Below are 21204 nucleotides of genomic sequence, written 5' to 3' on the forward strand. Positions count from 1 at the left end.
CGGGAAGTGGTGGGTTGATTCGCGACGACATCGTGTACACCTCGACTAAGGCGGAGATCTTACGTATATAAACTCGTCGGGGCGAAACGCGGGTTTAGAAGTCTCGTGCTGCTCCTCGATTTACGATTGGGAAGAGAGACGCTTCGAGGACTCTTCGCTATTGACCAGCTGATCGGTGAACAAAGAGAAGGGTGCTGCTGCTGCTTTGCCTCCGCGCACATTTTCTTCACCCCTTTTCTTCGCGCTTCTCTAGCTTTCGAGGCTTCTGATAAAACAGGTAAGTCAATTTATCATTTCTTTTATTTGCGGATTATCGAATGCATGCCTTACATCATTCGAAAGCACGCGCACCGATACTTGTATTTTATTTTACACGCGATTAACATTAATCTTGCATTGAACACTACATTTATGCGAGACTCGTTACGATCTGTGATTTCTTCTTATAATCTCACTATAAATCAAGTTTTACTTTATAGAAACTCTTTTATTAAATGTGCACATTAAATATCTTTTTAGTTTTCATCTTGATCGATTATGAAGATTTTTATTTTTTGTATTTTTTGTCTATTTTTCAAGTTTTTTAACTTTCAATTTAATTATTTTATTCAATATTATATATTAGTTAAACAAAAAGATACGAAAAACATAATTTTTATTTATTCGTTGTATTTTGCTCAACTAATATTTTTCTGTAATTGTTCTTCTTTTGAGGATCATTGACCTGTGTTGTGAAATGTTTTAGCGGAAGCTACTATGAAGGCGACTCTCATATTGGTTTTGTTTGGGCTTGGTATATGCTTGGCTAATCCTTTGGAAAAGAAGGAAAAAATAAGTGTCGTCGAGCAACAGTCCGTGAAGCTAACAGATCGAGCCAAGTACGAGGAAGAACTTCTTCGTAAACTCAACTCGAAATGCTCCCAGAACGACATCAGCAGTTGCGTGATGTTAAAGTTGGTGACGTATATGAACAAGTTGCTGAAAAAGGCTTCGATCGAGCTTACGGACGACATTGAGATTAGGAAGACGAGTCAAACGTCGGAAGATGTGATCACGTTCGAAGCCGGTAGAAGCAAGGACGATGAAATTCAAGTCCTTGATCTCGTTGCGAATAAAGTTTACGCCTTCATCAAATCGAGAAGTATCAAGTGGAGAATTCTACCCGAAGACGACATCGTCGTATCCGCGTCGGAAGATGAGACCGGTTCGTTAAATTTGGGTCTGTCTATTGAGCGCGCCGACAAACCTGTCCAAGACGGTAATTTTTTAATTTTTATAACTATTGCTATTTTTTTTACAAATATTTCAAACAGAATTACGTATTTAATTGAGTCTCAATTGCTAGATATTCGACAAATATAGTGAACGCATTCTAAATGATTTATTTTATTAAATTTTAATGAGACTCTATATTGTCATGGATTTGAAAAAATTATTATAAATAAACTTGAGATAATCAAGTTTTATCTTAGGGTTCTCTCAAGCTCATGTAAAATACTATTATCTAATTTTTATTTTTAATTTTAAAAAATTACATTTATCTCAATTACTCAAACGTTATAAGTGTTTTACCATTTTTGTTATTGTAAAATTATGTCAGCCTTAGACAAAATAATTTTGATAAGTAGCGTGATATTTATTAAAATCATTATGAAACATTCTTATATTTAAATAACAATGATAGTTTCAATTTTCGATGTTTTCATATGAGTAAAGTTGTGTCACCGACTGCATAAACAAATAGCTTTCACCTTTAGCTCGTTCATCTACTCATTCATCTGTTCATCACCGAACTTTACTGCTTTCTCTGTGGAAAGTACAATTATGGATCTGTAAAGTCGTTTCTTCGTCTCTGCTTGACTAACTCGCCGAAAGTGACAATAGCGTAATTCGTTTCGTCTTTTGTAGGTCGTGGGAAGAAAAACAATATGGGTCCACTGATCGCCGCAGCCGTCTTGAAAATTGGTCTCATCGGCGGTCTCGCATTCAAGGCTCTTGCCCTCTTGGTCGGCAAAGCTCTACTTTTGTCCAAGATCGCGCTTCTGTTGGCCAGTATCATAGGTTTAAAGAAACTCTTCTCACAAGGAAAGCATGTGACCTATGAGGTGGTAGCGCACCATGGCTCGAGTCATTCACTTGACCATGGTCATGATAGTTACTCCAGCGGTTGGGCAAGAAGTTTCCACGATCAAACGCCAATTCCTGGACAGCCAGATGCCCACGAGCTGGCTTATGCGGCGCACGTAAAGTGATTAATTCTTACCATTGAAAGCAGGATCCAAAAATCGCCGTGATCTTTCGATATTTGAGAAGAAAAGCGCGACGTCCTTGGATCCCTACCAAACGTATTCTTCAATCATCCTTAAATTTATTAGATTTATAGATTCTACACAATATTTATTACTTTCCATAATTATTTATTTTTACTTTATCCCGTTTCTTCTCATTTCTCTTATCGTCAACATTGTGATTCTCTTTAACTCTCTCTCTCTCTTTTTCTCTTTCTCTCTTTAATACTATTATACTGAAATTTCCGAACAACTGCACGACGCGACGCATCGATACGTCAATGACACACAGCGACGAACGTCATTTTTGACAACGGTGACAGAATGTCATATCATTACGGATAGGTGGGTAGGTTCTTGGATGCGTACGCATGGAGGACACGCATCACAAGAATCTTACCTACTTTCGCGACTCTATGTGTGAATATAATCGCGAATCCTGCGAGACTCTCGTCATTACATTAAATTATGCACGAGCGTTATATTCTTCACGCTTCTCACATTACAGTATTTAGATCTGTGATATTTCAAGAGCTTAGGATTACGTTCATAACATACATTAAACGTTAAACGTGATTACTCTACTTTTGGTTTGTATTTTCGCAGCACACTTGGCGCTAAATATGACTCATTTTATGCTGAATAGAATCTTTATTCTAAATACATCAAATTTAGTGCCAAAGGATATATTATGACTTTACTTGAATGTGCGGTTAAGTGAGAAAATGTGAGATTGCGTTCAGCAGAAAAAACAGCGTTGTTACTGTTGTAAGATTCTTCAATACGATTTGTTTTTAGTCTTAATCAGATCTGAATGTATAATCACGTTAAAGAATCTTCAAACAATCGAAAAGCTACTTTTCTGCTGAACGCAACCAATGTGCACAAATTCTTTACTTTTTATTATTTATATTGTTTATTATTTATTTATATTTATAAAATTATTTAGAAAAAGAATTTCATATTTATTAAAACTAATCACTTTTAACGTTAAATATCATTTGAAATCAGGGCAAAAGATATCATAAAGTGAGATAAAAATCAAAAGATTACTTTTACAAGGTATTAAATTTTACTTATTTCAAGCGATTATTATAGAATATGATATCAAAAGCTCAAAAAGTTTCTAAGCTCTTTTCATCAGCTTTCCGAATACTTTTGTATCATTTTAAATGAATCGTGAAGGGAGAGAAGTATATATGTGATAAAATTCTCTCTATTTTTGTAAATAATTAGTAAATAGTAAAACAATTGCACTAATGCTGTGTAATTAATTTGGCGATTATTCCGCGCGTTTGTGCTTTAAATTGGAATATATTATTTTTAATGGAGAGTCTTGTAGAGTGATTTTTACATGACGCAACGGACGGACATTTATACATACATATATACATATATATATATATATATATATATATATAGAAGTTTATAGAAATATTTTTTTTAAAAAAGAAGAACATTTTGAACGGATAATGACGAAAAATCACAACTAGCTACCCCAAGCGAATGTATATTTTATTTATATTAATAATTAATCTTATATCAATATTTATTTAATTTATGATTGTCTGATTAACGAGACTGCGAAATGTATAATATTTTTTATATTATTTTTATATGAACAAATAAATTATTTATTATTTTTATAGTACTTTGTTTATTTATTATTTATCATGAAAATATAAGTATTATATTAGCACATTATTTTTATACTTTACTTATAATAATAATTCAGTCTTTTATATGTCATATTTTTGCTTTTATATATATAATAAAGGAAAAAATATGCTCTTATAAAAAAAAGTAAAAATGGAATAAAAATTTTAATTAATTCAAAACAAAACATTAATATTTAGATAACTGTTATTATTTTTAATAAGGTTCTTCAGATTATCTCTGATTTACATATGTATATATTGTCTAAATTTAATCCTGTATATATCACGTTTTTATTTCTTATTTCTTACAATAATATTTGATTATAAGTGGTTATAAGTATTGATTAAACGTAGTAAAAATAATAACAAATAATACAATTTGATACAATTTTTTTTCAATACTATTTTTTCACTACTTATTTTTGAATAAAATTCAGAATAAAATTAATACTTAATATTGAAGTTTAAGGTTGTTCTCCTTTTTTTTTAGATGATGACTGATATCTTTATTAAAACTTTCAAGTAAATATAGATGGATACGCTCGACTACATTAAATATAAATCCCTGAGAACTGGGCACTACTGTGCGCAACAAGCATTTGAGCCATGATCGTTAGTTGTGGTCTATTTAAGACGACTTATAGACCGGATAAAGCAAAACATCGTGTAGACTCGAGAATAAAAGTTACCATGATTTCACGTCCAGGTGATTCATTTCGTTAGTTTGGCTACTTAACAAAATAAAGTTGCAAGTACTATGCGGTAAAAAAGTTGAAGCTTAATAATTGAAACGTTTAATGTTAGTAATAAGCAATAAGTGAAAGTGTAAAAGAAAATAAATATTTTGATAGTAAAAAATTAATTTTATGTGTTTTTTAAAGAATTTATAGTTAATACTCGAATTTCATTCCGTACTGTTTAACGAGAACTTTAATGTATATTATTATGTGAGATTCTTACATAAAAGACTTTTTTTCAGTAGTTAGATCATTGAAGATATTAAATTAAATACATGTTCCGGTTTGCGAGTTTTAGTAGGATTTTAACGCTAGATACTGATTATTTTAACTAGCTTATTGTGTACATGGCGTAATATTTGCGTTTGGTAGACTGATTACTTTAAATTCATGTAATACGCTGTTCTACATTCGAAAAGCTCGATTCATTTATTTTGCAAGCTGAAATACACGCGTCATGCAACATAATAACAATTATTTAATTTCTATACATTTTCAGTATATAATTTGGTTTTCAACTTAGACGTGTGTATTTATAAAATATATCGGTATTTGTTTAAGTGAAAACAAAGAATGAACGTTTGAAAAGAAATTGGGCACGTCTATCGGATCGAAGGGAAAACTGTCTGGACCTCGCGATACGCCAGGCATTTCTCATTGAAATCAGTTGACCTCCATTTGAGAATGTCCGCTTTCTCCATCCTGATCGGTTTTGAAGGATCCGGAGGAAGATATTCGCGAGATAAGAGACAGACCCGGCGCGGCGTGGCAGAAAGAGAGTACCGTTCATCTTATACCATTCAGAAAATCGACTTTCGATTTCCGACGTACGGGGGCATCGCGGACTTGACCCAATTTCTTCCTTTTTTTTCTTTCTCTCTTTCTTTTTCAAAAAGTGTTCGCACGCGTGGCGGAGAAAGAAATTGAAGCCTGGTGTGTCCAAAACCTCGATCGTATACGGATATCGTTGACATACCGATGTTCGTTGATAAATACGTTTTTTGAACCTGACTTCAATTACTGTTATTGCAAAGTGTTATCATCTGTTATTTGTAGGCGGTGCCCGAATCGTTTATTATTTATCACGAGATTATTTATCACGCGTGGTAAGCGCTATCGATATAGGAAAATTATCATAACAAGTGGACGGATCTGCAATTAATTGTTGATATCTTATATGTAGGTTGATCTTTGCAGGTAACCCGGATTCTTTCTTATTCCAAATGCAATTATCTAGATCGAAGATATTAACGAAGCAAAGTGGTGAAAATTAGTTAAATTTCATTACGAAAGACTTATTATCGCGTAATTATTATGGTATCGGTTTATTTATTATATTTTCTTTTAAAGACCTCAAATAATTTTTTTAATTCTCTAAAGTTTTAAGAATAATATTAAAAGCTAAGTTATCGTAACGGTAAAACTTTACAGAACGTTACGTTAACATTTAGATTTTTGCGATTATCATAGCCAATTGAATCAGCAGAAATCTCGCGAATGAAACTCTCTTTCTCTCTCTCTATCTCTCTCTCTCTCTCTCTCTCTCTTTCTCTGTAATAATTTTCTGTGGACAATTTATCGTCATGTTAGATAAAAGTTTTTAAATTAAGCTAAAGAAGTTGTCAGAAAGAAATTTTTCAGACTTACCAAGTTTTTGTATTTAGTTGACGTTAGTTGACTCAGGTTTTAGCAAATTAAATGTAACAAATGAAAAATACAGAACGAAAGAGAGAGGAATGCAAAAATTTAAATGTAAAAATCTCTTAACGCGATAACGTTACGATGATTGGCGTTACGGTCCGTTAAACACTATGCTGCGTGAGATAAATTTACAATAAACCTCCATCTTATGAATGAGGCAAAATACAATGCAAATACGTAACAAATACGCGGTAGTAAATATCCGCGTTTCAAAGTAAACAGAGCAGAGCTTAGCGTGCACTAATTAAAACTATCATTCCGTACGAATTGAATTCCGTAAATACACGCGAAAGAGTGCAACTGCTTTCGAGGACGATTAAACTAATTAAAATAGATCGTGCGGTCTCTAAAGGCTCGTGGATTTCGATAAGGTTTATGTAGTCGATCACGATCGTCCGTATGCGATCGAGTCGTGTCGTGGAACGGAAGAATGATTTCGAACCGGCTGTAGTTATACCTACCAGCCTGGTGCTACGTATATATCGCGGTGTCGGGCATGCGAGGGGAAGTGGAACAGAAGAGAAAGGTACGCGGAGAGATGAACTAGATTTGGATAGTCATCCTCTCCTTTCCTTCCACGCATTCGCTATCCTCCGTCGACGCGCGTCTTTGCCTCTCTTTCTCGTTTTCTTCCATACCCCGCCCCTTCCTGCCCCTGCACATTTCTCGCATTCTCCGCTAGGTAAGTACGGGTCGTCCTGCGTACGTTGACATGATCTACCTACCTCGGAATAAGATCGCCAATAATTCACCTCGCAGCCATCGACTGGATGAATGGGGAATGGGGAATGGGGCGAGAGGGGAGCGTAAAATTTCACGTTGGTCTCTCGCATGGTCGTACAAACGCGATACGCTCGCATCTATTATTATTTACCGGAGATGCGTACGATCGTGTTACGATCGATACCCGGCGATCACGATTCGAAATCGGTACGTTCTCTTCCGCTCTACTAAAGCAACGAGAAAGAGAGAAAGGGAGGAGAGAGAACCGGAGCCGCGAGCGAGAAGAGAGTCGCGCGAGCGAATGATCCGGGAGTCGGTAGTACGTGATCTAGAATAGTGAGATCTCGCCAGACGCGGATTACGTCTGGCGTAGCGAGTAAAGGTAGAGGCAATAGCTGGCGTAGGTAGAGGGAGGAAGAGAGCGGAAGGTGCGTGAAGGCGTCATCCGCGTCGATGATGGAACCTCGCTCGCTCTCGCAAGCCGACCGCGCCGTAACGCTCTGAAACGCGTCGGAAACAAGAATTAAACGAATCGTCGAGGAGACCGGCATCTAAGTGAACGAAAAATTACCGTCTAATGCACAGCAAGAGCAGAGAACGGCAGCCATCGTGCCCGATGCTCTCCTTGCTTTTTTCTTGGTACAATCACCGACCCTCACGTAGATCTATATAAATGGGAATTGCAAGCATTTACGCTGCAGCACTCGGACCTCCGCCGTAGGTTCCGCAGCTTCACGGTACGCACGTTCCCTTACGTATAGTTTAGCCCGCAGCGCGCGCGGTGGTTTAACGACGTAAAAACGGTGCAGGTTTCTGCAAGGACCTGCCGTGTTTTCGACGGAGTCGAAATCTTTTAGTTTCGTGACACACGCTCGTTTCGAGAAACGACGAAACGATGCTTTGGATAGACAGCGCATCGGCGATCGGTCGCCGGCGTCTGCACATCTCTGTGACGTTGGCGATCTGCGCCTTCCTCTTCGTCGTTGACACCGTTGACGCCGCTACGGACGAAAGCAAGGACACATGGACCGGATTTTCGACATCGTGCACGTCGGAAGACTCGAAGAACGCCTCGGTCTCTTGTCACGGAGTGCGAATCGTACGGAAGATTGTACAACAGTTATTGGAGACCACCAGCAAGGAACGGGACATCCAACTGTTCGATGGTGTATCTTTAGTCGAGGTGCCTGGAAGCGGCTCCACCCGAAAAGCGAGAGTCTTGAAGAGCTTCGGAGGTCTCGGACCCTTCCTACAATTCCTGGAAGGTAGAGAATTGAGAGTCAAGCTGCCGTCTTTACTCCCACCGAATATCGAAACTGCCTTGAAAGAGAGTTTGCCCTCCGAAGCTGAAGGTTGGTAATAATAATTCCTTAACGATGCGCATTCGCCCATTCGGTATTGAGAGAAATTTACGAGTAAATTTTGTGTTTTTTTCAGCGAGAGGAGGTGGCGGCGGTGGTTTAGGAGGCGGCGGCGGCGGCGGTTTCGGCGGTGGCAAAGGCGGCGGCGGTGGCAAGAAGGGCGGTGGCGGCGGAATTCTTATAATGGCGCTTATGATGGGTAAGTACTCGTGCTTAATGACTATTACGTAAAAAGGTGATTAATTGAAATAGATGATTATGTGAAAGTTGAATCGTTACGTTCCACTTGATGTACCTGCGTTAAGTATTATGTCTTGCTTAGTGCGCAAATATTCCGTTAAAATATTCAGGACGTTAAATAATAATTATTTTTAATTTTATATTCGGCATTTGTTAATTATGATTGCTAAAAATACATCATTCGAGAGTCCATATTGTATTTTTCAAATTGCATTTTTAATTTATTCACTTACGTTTAACTCAAAAATGTGTAATCAAGCGTATCATTACATTTAATTATTATCAGACGTATAGTGTAGTTATTGTCGTTTGGACTCGTGTCACGTTTGATTCCGTATATTATAATTGAAATTTTAATATAAAATTTTAATATAAAATAATTTGTTGAAACTTTTCTAGGCAAGATGATGGCTGCTATGGGCTTCGGTGCATTGGGTCTCTTGGCTATGAAGGCATTGATGGTTTCGGCGATGGCCTTGATGTTGTCATTGATCGTAGCCGTGAAGAAGTTGGCGAGCGGTGGCGACGATCATGGCGGCCATCATGTCGTTTACGCGCAGGAAGTTGGTCATCATCATCGTAAGAAGAGATCATTCGAAAATGTCGACGCCACACAGTTACCCTACAGAGGATACGCCCATCTTTACGCTAACTTAGGGGCGTCTTGATGCTCTTGATCGTTAATTGCACCAACCGCGAGATTGAATTGATTTTCCAGCTTGTTAATTCTCTTACCGCTATTAAAGTTCAGATAGACACGACTACGTTGGCACATTGACATATTGCGCTCATGTAATTTGCATTTTAGTCACATCATCATTATCCCTTTATCATTGTTACATTTATTTAACGTAACATGCACCCTTTTCACAACGTGGCTTTCGTTTCTTTATAATTTATATATATATATATATATATATATATATATATATATATATATGTATATATATATATAAAATTGCAAACGTCAGTCGCGGTAAGAGAGTTAATAGGCGCTGGAAAATGACTGCGAAGACGTGACGCGACACAAGATCAGTGACAGTGACATCAACGAAACGACAATGACTGAGGTACTGATTGACAGCTACGATAGAAAGTGATATTTAACAAATGCTTGCTCACGAGTTACGTGGTAATCGATCTCGATTAGTCTGCCACTTTTGACAGGACTCTCAAGTGAAAAATCACAGACACGCACCGAAGAAACCAAAGTACGTTGTTTGACTTTTTTATTTATTTATTTTTTTTATCCACGTATTTATTATTGTGCAATACCTGTTAATAAAGCATACGTGTTTGAAGATACGAAATATCGTGTTTGCATTTATTACCATTTTGATTGAAACGCGACTGTTCAAGTTTCAATGATATTTATTAATGATATGATAATAAAATCGTATTATTTTTAATATTGAACGTTAAGCGAGACATAAATCACACAAAATTAATTTAAACAGGAGCATCGTTTAGTATGTAATTTTCGGACAAGCCAGCGTAACATCGCTTATTAGTAGAAATTAATAAGTCATTTCGTACAACAGGCTTGGAAATGAAGCGACACGGTTCGCTGGGTCGAGCTCACCGATGTTTCCCGTTTACTTGCACGGAACATTGGAAAATCGCAGGAACGAGGTAACGAATCGAGCCAATGAGGAAAGTGTGCCAGCGACCTACCGCATGTCGCATATTCACCTGCGTTTACTGGATGCGCCTGCTCGTGCGTGCGTTTACTCGCATAGCTAGACGCGACGAGACGCGCTGTAACGATACGCGTTTACGATGCAAAATTAATAATAGTTGGTGCAAATGTCACCGATGTAAGTAGACTAATGGCGATAGCGCGTCGAAAGTTAAGCACGCGTTACGAAGCTGATTAATAATCGCGCGGCTCACGCGTTTCGTATATTTGCTTGTTCAAGATCGTGTTTCATGAAATTTAGAGTCGTTTAAGTTTGGAATGTAGCGGGACTCTGCGGCAATTTGTACGAGGAATTCGATGTGAATCTCGAGGAAGCCAATTTGAGCCTTTCAGACTCAAAGATGAATTGCTAGAACACTCTTGTAGACACTAATGCCGATGCTCGTTTTTATCCGCCTGTTCCCGCGCGCGCGCGCGAGCGCGTACACGTGGATCGAAGCTCGAAGCGGATTGGAGAGAGAGCTCGATGGAAGGAAAAACAGTAAGGGAGAAAGAGGTATAGAGGAGGAGAGGCGAGCGAGCGGTGTAAGAGGATCCTCTTTCTCCTCGCGCGTATCTCTCTACGTCGCGCCGCCCGCTTCTTCTCTCTATTAAATCCCTCCCACTGCACTTCTCGGCTCCCTTTTTTCTCCACGCGGTAGGGGAAGGAAGAGCTCCGGCTAAGACCCACTGGCATACATACCGATCGTTTCCTTTTTTACGTTTCGCATATCATAAAACGTGGAGGCTCGTGCTGAAAGCAGCTCAGACGGCGATGCAGTCTCGAATGGAGCCGGTCTCGCTCCTCTCGTCAGCGCGTGCAGTCTACGCAGTCTGCGCTTGCTGTAGCGCTCCATCTATGAGAAATGATGGCCAGATTGATTAATTCATGACTCGTTGCGTTATACGTTATGCACATTCGTCTCACGAAATTCTCTATTAAAGATTTATTTGTATATTCTTATATATGTGTATCCCTGCACATTGTGCTACTTTCCTAATAATCCTTAGAAAGATTATTAGGAAACAGCTCGTTATACACGTACGAATGATCGAATCGGGTTCGTTTAATACGAATGAAAGCAGTAATGAACTGCGATTACTGTCAACTCATTGATTAATGGAAACGCATGATTCCTTTTTTAATAATTTTTACAACTCGAACAACTGTGAAGAAATGAATAGGCGCTGTATTTATTGTCACATAGATTATCTTGGATTATCTTTTACTTTTTTTAACACTCCTGTCTTATCCCATCTTATATTATTCATATTCAAGTAAAAATATAATTTAGACTGAGTTTCACATATCCATTATTAATATGAAATGTTCAACTGATATAAAATGTACAGCTGATTTGTGTACGTAATCTATTGCTTCTAGGCTAATACGTAGCGTAGAAAGGGTTAATACCGTATTTTCTGACACAGCAACCGCGTTATGGTCCATAGACAAGAAGAACCAGTTGGGCGCGGAAGAGTGCCCCGTTACATTCCACACTCATTACGAACCTCGTAAGAAAATTTAAAATTCAAATTCGATCTGGTTGGCTACCGGTTGATTTTTCAGGTCGTACGCATGTCGATGACCAACGGGCATTGTAGAATTGATCGAACATTGCATCAGAAATTCCTAGCACAGTCGATTGACGGACATTAAACCAGTTACTGACAAGTTCGGAGGCTAGAATATCGAAGACCATCGGCTCTTTTCGATTTAGGACAGGAAACGTAACACGATTGTTGAATATGCTTTTATAGACGTTGCTGCTCTAAATCGATACGCTTTTTGAGTGACACTGCCTTTGCACACGGAATTGCAGATATCGTGGGAACATCTAGATTCATCGGTATATTGGTCTGGAAAAATACCATGACCTTCGAAAGTCGGCGAATGACCTCGATATGTACATATGCTAAAGTAGCAGTTCAACCGAAAAGGGAGTAATTTTAAATAAAAAATCAACTAAAGATTACAGTATATCTTTTCATATAAACTTTATTCAGAAAAATGCTGAAAATTTTAAAAATAATTACGTATTTAAAATATCTTAACTTTTATCAGAATTTATAACTTTATAAGTATATAATTATTGTAATTAATAATAATTTTTATAATATATAAATTAATTATTACATAGAATAAATATTAATTTATCATTGTGAAAATAAAATTAAAGCAGAGGTATTGGAGATATCGATAAATTTGAATATAAATTTTCCTGACGTTTTTAATAAAATAATGTAACATTGTTCAGAAAAAGAGAGAAAGAAAGAAAGAAACAGAAATTTTAATTATATTATTCTCCTATATATGCATACCTTTAACATATTTTGTTGAGATTTCAACATGTTGATAAAGAGCTAGTCGAGTAAGTAGTTTTTTTGTTAACAGTAATCACTTTAATAATTCACTTGACAAGAGCGAGAGTTGGCGTAATCTCTTTAATTGAATTATCCGTTCTTAATCCACATTTCACTGAACGGTGAATCTACAACGTTGTAGATCCGCGCAAAACACAGTGTTTTTTCCGCAATGGGCGTGCCTATGGTTTAACGATTATTGCTGCTGTTGTACGTACAGGAGAAACTTTGGTTTTACTTTTTAAGGCTTGCTCTTCTGCTGGAAGTGAAGGATCGACGAAAGGATTCTGAGTGCTACCCAATGACCGAGAAAGGATGAATGAGCATTGACGTAAGATATCGGGGATGGGAACTGTTGTTGAACTTACTTTTCATGAATCCCTTCTTAAGACGAGAGGATTCATTGACCGAGTTCAGACGGAGAATGCTCCTTCGTTAATTCGTAGTCATTATGCGTGAATTAACGAAGAGGCGCGTGTGATCTTTAATAATAGTGGAGCATGGACGTACAACACATAACGTACAATTCACGTGCAGTTTTTCACTTCCTCTTTTATACTTCACAATTTCATTTTATTGAATATGTGCATGATAAAGGAAAGTTACAATTGTAATGTGTAATACGTAAAGGTAAACGTGAAGAAAAGTAAATGTTAAAGTCACGCGTTTAATCGAATGGTGCTCATACTTTCCTTAATATAATATTAACTCATATGTTATAAAAATATGTGAGACGCGTTTGTAATTTTAAAGCTCTATGTTACATGTTTTTAACAGATTTAAAGATAGAAGAAAATGTAGAGAAAAAGAGAACACACTTTCTATATTATATAGAAGATGTCCAATTTAATACTTTCCAAGTAAAAACGTGTGACATCCGTTTTTGTTTCTCTCTTTCAAAAGTGTGGATGAATGTTTTATACATTTACGTAAATTTACCGTTACATTTTTGCATTTGAAATTTCACTAATCACGAAAATACGTTTCTCGCTACGTATCGCTGTCTTACACTTAGTCTTAGACCACTGGCAGTTTCACTTTCTCAGAATTTAAACCCACACCGCACTTACGCCTGAATGCGAAACTTTTATTGATTGTCGCATTATAATCCCGCTATATACTCCCCGCAGGAAGGAATGAAATGAAAATGACAAGAGGCGTTATCCATTGGCCCGTGAGAGTTGCAGGGTCAGAATAGAAAGTGGTGTCCGCGTGCGCCGCAATGAAGGTCGGATCCGGGATGTTTGAACTTGATCTATACCAGTTTTCTTTCATTCATGCTGATCGTGTCCTGTATCCGCGTCTTAAATGAACGACGCACGCATCAAGGACCCATCTACTAAGAGAGAGTATGGTAATCTCGAGGCTTTTCCCCTTAAACTGCAACGATGATTGTCACCGCTAGGAAGCTAGTTGAGCCACTTAAGCTATCGCTTGTTATATTATCATTCGGATACACAAGTTTATACAAGCCTCGTATAGCCAGTTTACTGGTATTTTCACAAATAAAATTTTCAGTAATAAGAGTGTAGGATCTAATCAGACATAGAAATTGCTTTATTTATTCGGCTATTCCATTTATCATCGTTTTTATTGGGAAATGCAATACGATATAGGCTGCAACATAAGCTTATTAAATGCAGTTGTTGTTTGTAAAATTCATAATAAACGCATTCTTGTCACATAGGTTTAGTAATTAGATCTTTCATTTTCGTAATTCATATATTCTTTCCGCTGAATCGAAGTGATATCTGTGATTTAAAATGAATAGGTGTGCTGAGCCATCAATTCTCATTAAGTCTTTCATTATCTTTCATTAATGATAATAACGAATTTTGAAGCAATAAATTAAGATACATCGGATATTTATTAAAGTTTATTAGTATTATTGCTGGAGTTTAAAAAAGATCGTTAAAAGAACTTTCTCAAGAGTTATTTGCATGAGATTTAACGTATTCTTGAAATTCGGGTCTCATCCTTTCTCCGATTTTGAATATGTAAATATGTGAAATAATTAGGACACTCTAGAAACACAGTTAAACTCAAGCTAACATAAGTCTGATTTTAAAATAATTTATCGTTTTTATGCACATTCATTATTTTTTATAAATCAAATTTTTATATATTACATTAATTATTATACATATACTATTATTTTATAAAAATAAAAAATTTATTAAAAACTCTGTTAAGTATGTTAATAAAAAAAAAAATTATAAATATATAAAGCTATTTACGATTTTATATTATATTACATTAAAATATAATTTATAATGTAATCTTTTCTATATCCTATATATTTAGTTGGAACTCTCGATATCTTATAGCGAATTCGATTGGACGCACTAATGCGCACTAGTGCACATTAAAACCGCCGTACACTAATTGACGAAAGATAGGTATTTTATATAAATATATAAACAGATTAAATTGTAAAATTCTCAATTAATATTTTATTATGCTATTTCGTAAAATATATATTTTACCATTCAACGTACTTATATTTTATCTTTTTTAATGAGATTAGATTAATGTACAGCGGCAATACGCATCAGTGCGCACTAGTGTAGTCCAACCAAATTCGTTATCACATTCAATGCATTCAACTAAAAATTGCATATCCTGTGCGGTGCATATCGCAATGTAAAGTTAGTTCCGTATGCTTAGTAAGAAAATCGTTGTTGAAAGAAAGCAATTTTACTAGCGTTGAAGGCGTTGTCTCTCGTAGTACCTGTACGCCCGGCCTCTATTTGTTTTGTCGTAGGTAGGTCGCAGGTCACACCGGGATGGGTGGCGTGGCCGAACCTCGGTCATAGGTATATACTTATCGTCTCTTGGTGATCGTGAATACATGCATGGCCAAACAGACGTAAAACACATAAGACGTTCAGGCATTCATGCAAATAGGAAGAAATAGGAGAAAAAAAAAGTCGGTGGGGCACTCGTGTTGGGGACCATGAAGGAGGGGTCCGCCGAATATAAGCTAAACGGATTATCCCATGGGTCACACGAAATTTAGCTTCACACGGCACTTATCGGGTGGATTCTGAGTTGGTAGATCCATTGGTATTTACCAATTTTTTCTATCTCTTACGAAACGCGTTGTGCCGCGATCAAGTGCTTTCGTCACGCATCTCGTGGAACTCGCAAGGAGTCATGAAGAAATTTTTCATTTTAATGACCGCGGTCATTCTCACCGCCGCCGGACAAAGCATCGATGAATGCTTGAAGCAAGACAGCATATCTTGTATGCAGAAGACATTGTACAGGAGCGCCAAGGAATTCTTCATCAAGGATAAACTAGAGCTTGTGAATGGAGTCAGCCTCGTAAAGAATAATGCCAACGCCAGATCTGGCAAGGAACTTACGTACGATCAAGAAATAGAGGCCGCTAATGACATCACAGAACGACAGAATTCCCTCGAGAACTTCATTAGCGATGAAGCTGGACAATTTTTGACTGGTCGCAGTCTTAGGGTACATATCAAATTATTTAAATGTAAAATTACTGCATAGAATGTAGCGGATTAATATTTGATGATTAATAAGACTTTTCTTTTATATATATATATATATATCTCTATCTTTATTCAGAGATAGAACGAGACGTTATTGAATTCAAGCTATCATTTTTTTTTTTTTTTTTTTTTTTTCAGATTGATCTTGCATCTGCTTTTAAGAAGATCCACGAATCAGCTCGTGCCATTAGTGAATCTGCTCCGCCAGAGATTCGTCAGGCTGTTGATGAGATTGTTGAAGGTAGTGTTAGATATATAGAAATAGTGATAATATAATAATTTTTACACTGATCTTTATTATATTATGTATTACAACTAAATTTGAATTGATACTACGTGTCTTGCAATTATTTAAACGAATAACTTATCTAATTGATTTTAATCTAATAAATCTTTTCTAGGTCGCAAGAAGAAGAAGGGATCTATGAAATCAATCCTACCCCTTCTGATCGCTGCAAAAGTGAAGCTTGGTATTTTAGGAGTTTTCTCATACTTTTTCATCTTATTCTTAGCGAAGGTTGGGTTTGAAGCGTCTGTCATTTCCCTCTTCATCTCCGCCGCCGTCGCTTTGAAATCATTCTGGTCAGGCAAGACTTATCATCACGAAGTCACTGCTTACAATAATGGATGGAACAATGGATGGGCAACTCCTGTCAGCAGTGGATGGTCCAGTCCTGTGGTTCAGTCTACTGGATGGGTCAACAGTGCTTCTTCTGGTTGGGAAGATCCTCATTACGCCCAGAGCCAAGCTTATTCTGGATATCATCACTAGTGCTAATCGTCGATGTTTCTTTTTTTCGTCTCTGTTTCCTCTTTTTTTTTCATTCAACAAGAAAGAACGAGGAGAACAGAATGTCGCTTAACAAGCCTCAGGTCCACCATTCGTGATATCACAAGATATTTATTTTTATTTATTTCATTATTATTATTAAATAGTGAATAGGCCATTTCTGATCCTTCCGTGATGTACATTAAATATATAACAATATTCGTTAGCGTACGCGTATGCAAATAGATCGATAAAGTATAACCAAACTGAAAACCTAGTCAACACATGAATGATTAGTGAAGACGTACCTCGCTAATTACAAAATACGATATTACTTATACATTACAATTTTATCATCGCAAATTCAGCTGGAATTTTAACGAATTTTAACACTCTAATAAAACTTACTCTCAACGCAGTTAATAATTCATAATCCATAGTTATATCTAGTCCAATACAATGTATATGCAACATATTAAGCTATATGCTTACGCTTTGTACAATATGTTTTCATTAATAATATTTAAAAATTATTATGTGTTAATTATTGAAATCCCTTTTCTATTCGTTCATTCCCGTGAGGTATTTCTGCAAGGTAACAGTGAAAGTATTCCAATCTTGAAATGACAGTCGATTCTGATTTGGCAAAAGTCTGCTAATTTAAAGAAATACTTTGGGTCGTTAACAATTGCTCTTATTTTTAACATTGAATACGCAAATTACCGGCTGAGAAGTTTCAAAAAAGAGAAATCATCGCAGTGGTAACTTTCCAGTCTTCCAGGAAGGTCCGAAATGTTCTTTTTTTTACTCAGGAGCGAAACTCTTGGCGGCGACCGCGTTGCATAAAGAGCACATTCGAAATCGTTAATACATCGCGAGTGTTCTGCTTCCTTGACGAGTCATCCGGCCAGCGCTCAGCGGCTGCTCGAAACCGAGCCGACGAGATGGAAATGCCGGCTGACTCTCGGCATTCTCGTACGGTTGCAGGGGAAAGTGCATGTCTCGGGTGCATCCGGGCAGAGCCGATTGTTTTCTCGATCCGCGCGGTGGCCGGAGGTCGAGGAGAGGTCGCGGCATACGTACATCATTCCTAATCGGGTCGAGAGGATAGGCATACAACTAAATCTCTCGAGACGGATGTCCTTAAGTCCTACATAGAAGAAAAATAAGTAGCTGGAAAGGAGGTTGAGGCAAAATGGCGCGTTTCTTCCACGCGCCGCGCCATGCCGCCACGCCGCCGTGCTGAAATCTCGCTGGACGTAGTAAAAAGAATTTTACTTCGACAATAGGTATGTGCGGGTCTTTACAACACCGTCTTTTCTAGGACGACGTAGTACGGATCGTTACGCTACGACAGTATGAATAACAATAATTAAAGTTTAGACAAAGTCGAAAGGTGTGATTATCATCGGAAGAAGAGAACGCAACAGATTAATAATAACTCTGAGGAGCAGAGTAGAACCCATGATTTAGTTTAACCATCGTAAACGACCCTGGGATAATAACACATAGATAATTTGCTTTAGACAGAAAGTGTATAGGTAAATAAAAGTACGTTAGATTCGTACGCAGATAAAACCAATTATATGCACGAGATGCGGCATGAATACGTATACGAGTATGACATATCGGCGCAAAGAGGAGCGATGCATCGTCGCGGCGGCGGCGACGGCGGTGCAAAAAGGCGATTGTCATGCTTCGTTACGCTCCTCTGTAACAACGACGACCACGACGTGGCCGCGTAGAAGGACAACGGAGAAAAAGACGCGAAATTGCTTTGAGAGGAAGAGGAGTTACTTTCGTTTATAATACAGCTGAGTGCAACGTGCTTCGCTATATATTAATTCTACCGAGATTGGAACAAGTATCTTTTTTCCTAACAACTTTTTTCCTTCAAACTGTTCTTTATATTGATTTAAATTTTTATATTTGATTTTTATGACTGCGTTTCATACGTACTTAAATCTCTTCATTATTTGTACTTTGCAATAAAAAGTTTCTTCTTTATGGATTTACATTATTTAGATTCTTGCTGGTTGCAATATACAAGTTATACATTTATGTACGTACATACATTGCATTCATGTATGTGCCTTTATATCTTTAATAATCTCTCTCTCTCTCTCTCCTCGTTATGTGATAATTTATTTTAGATAAACAATTTTAAGACTTAAATTTTTTCCAAGAATAAAAAAAGTGTCATGAAAATTGGCCATTACAGCTCGCGTTACGGATGTGCAAGCGGAATAGAATCGTTCTTCGGGCTCACAAAAGTGGAATTTCTCCGCGTTGATAGCGTCCAAGTGTCCGTCGTCTCATTATTAGAGAGTTGTAAAGTTCCGTGTCGATCGCGTCTTTTACTCGCAACTAAATCCAGGTATGGTTCTCACGTCACGATTAGTTTCGAGAGTTTCTCATGCGTCACTGGGTTACTAGATTTCCTAGTGATAGGTCGATTTCCTAGGTCATTATTAGGCATGCATATCACCGTGTTGTCAATTGGCATAGAACACCGATCTTCTTGCATTTTGTAATTCAAACATTTCTCTTCTGAAACGCGAAACACTTAGCAATTTAAAATATTTTCAGCAATTTATAGTCTTGGTTATACTCTACTTGTTTAGAAATATATAATAAAAGTCTATTTATATCATTTATATTTCCTTCATATACTCTACTTATTTAAAAGTCAAATTATTCGATCAGCCAGAGATTTGTGAGTCAAAATTTATCACGGTTTTTTAACTTTCCAATCTCCTATTGTGTGTGAGTGCGTGCGTGCGTGCGTGCGTGTGTGTACGTGTGCGTGCGTGTGTACGTGTGTGTGCGCGCGTGTGTGTGTGTGTGTGTGTGTGTGTGTGTGTGTGTGTGTGTGTGTGTGTGTGTGTGTGTATCTAATCCTACGATATTTTCGCACGAGATAATTTTGATTCGTAAAAGACACTTTTACTTGGCAGACAGTCTGTGCCAGTTTGATACATACCAGCAGTACATTTATATGTTGATGTTACGTATGCATTCAGTGGCTCATACACAGGTATTATATGTTGACTAAGGTGCTGACTGGTACACCTTGAACTTCACCGAGCGCCGTGATTTCGAAACAATCACCGGGCGACCGTTACCTTTCCCGTGACTTTCAACGACTACGGCCAGGGTCACGTACAGTCTTACAGAATGAATGTATCTGCTGTAACGAAATCTAATTGCTGCTCTCGTGCTTAATTGCTTTCGGCAACTACCTAATTAGTATCGTAGGAGCGTCATGATATTCGAGCCCGGTTTCTCTCATCGCTTGTTCTTAACATTCTCTTCGTGCTCACCAAGCGTGGATCTCTCTTTTTCTCTTCCCTGCTGTATTTATAAGTTCTAAAGAACCTTTAATAAAGCATTCCGCTACTTTCGGTGATTTCCTTCTTTCAATGTAATCTAAAGATGAAAAACGGGCCGAGAAAAAATATTTCAAGATCTGACAATCGACATAGACCCTCTCATCTTTATATTTGAAAAAAATATCTTAACATAGCTTTGCTACGTTACTGTGATTTTTAGCGTTTAAATATACGCTAAACACAAGTGTGAACAGCAACATTTATTCATTTGCTCATTTATTGTCAGATAGACAAAGATGTTTAAAGATAAGAATGTCGAATATTTCTGGATCCATTGCAATCAAGTATCAAGAATAAGAGACATTTGCTTCTGTTTTATACACGCGATGATTTTCTGTTCCATGCTTCGCTTGAAACTGGATGTTTTAAAGAATCCGTTGGGTTACAGGCCGCGTCAGGTGTGTGATTTCGCTCAAGGCGACATTCGCTCTCGTGTACGGGGGGAATCTTGATCCCCGAGAGAAGTCGGGATCGAGAACATCGTTACTGTGTGTAAGAACAAGAAAAAGAGTAAGAGCGAGAGAAACAAAGATAGAGGAGAAGGAGACAAGAGATAGAAAGAGAGAGAAAGATACCAAAACGATTGCCCAACTCTCGACCCAGTTATAAATAGGTGAGCGACCTCGTTCCAGGGATGATATCTCGTGTTCATCATCTGCCGATGAATTTTCGAAGGTAGAGCAACATCATTTACAACAATTAAGCGCTTTCGATACGTTAAGATCACGCGTACAACGAGTTCTCTGCAGTTTTGTCTCTACCTGTATGTTCACAG

At 37.4% G+C, this 21204-nt stretch overlaps 3 protein-coding genes across 3 annotated transcripts; all 3 read left to right on the forward strand.

Annotated features, from left to right (window-relative positions):
- Positions 1 to 3939, forward strand: LOC105198795. Its single transcript, XM_011165635.2, has 3 exons — positions 1 to 277; positions 746 to 1258; positions 1909 to 3939. The coding sequence occupies exons 2-3, from the start codon at positions 757 to 759 to the stop codon at positions 2250 to 2252; spliced, it is 846 nt and encodes a 281-aa protein (XP_011163937.1). The 5' UTR covers positions 1 to 277; positions 746 to 756; the 3' UTR covers positions 2253 to 3939.
- A 3858-nt stretch (positions 3940 to 7797) lies between these two features.
- On the forward strand, positions 7798 to 10018 carry LOC105198823. Its single transcript, XM_011165667.3, has 3 exons — positions 7798 to 8459; positions 8545 to 8667; positions 9108 to 10018. The coding sequence occupies exons 1-3, from the start codon at positions 8003 to 8005 to the stop codon at positions 9374 to 9376; spliced, it is 849 nt and encodes a 282-aa protein (XP_011163969.1). The 5' UTR covers positions 7798 to 8002; the 3' UTR covers positions 9377 to 10018.
- Positions 10019 to 15365: 5347 nt separating this feature from the next.
- Osi6 (Osiris 6) lies at positions 15366 to 17526 on the forward strand. Its single transcript, XM_011165634.3, has 3 exons — positions 15366 to 16227; positions 16407 to 16509; positions 16670 to 17526. Exons 1-3 carry the CDS (start codon positions 15907 to 15909, stop codon positions 17038 to 17040), a joined length of 795 nt encoding a protein of 264 aa, XP_011163936.2. The 5' UTR covers positions 15366 to 15906; the 3' UTR covers positions 17041 to 17526.
- The last annotated feature ends 3678 nt before the right edge of the window (positions 17527 to 21204 follow it).

The sequence above is a fragment of the Solenopsis invicta genome, chromosome 11, assembly GCF_016802725.1.
Source record: "Solenopsis invicta isolate M01_SB chromosome 11, UNIL_Sinv_3.0, whole genome shotgun sequence".
Classification (NCBI taxonomy): Eukaryota; Metazoa; Arthropoda; class Insecta; order Hymenoptera; family Formicidae; genus Solenopsis; species Solenopsis invicta.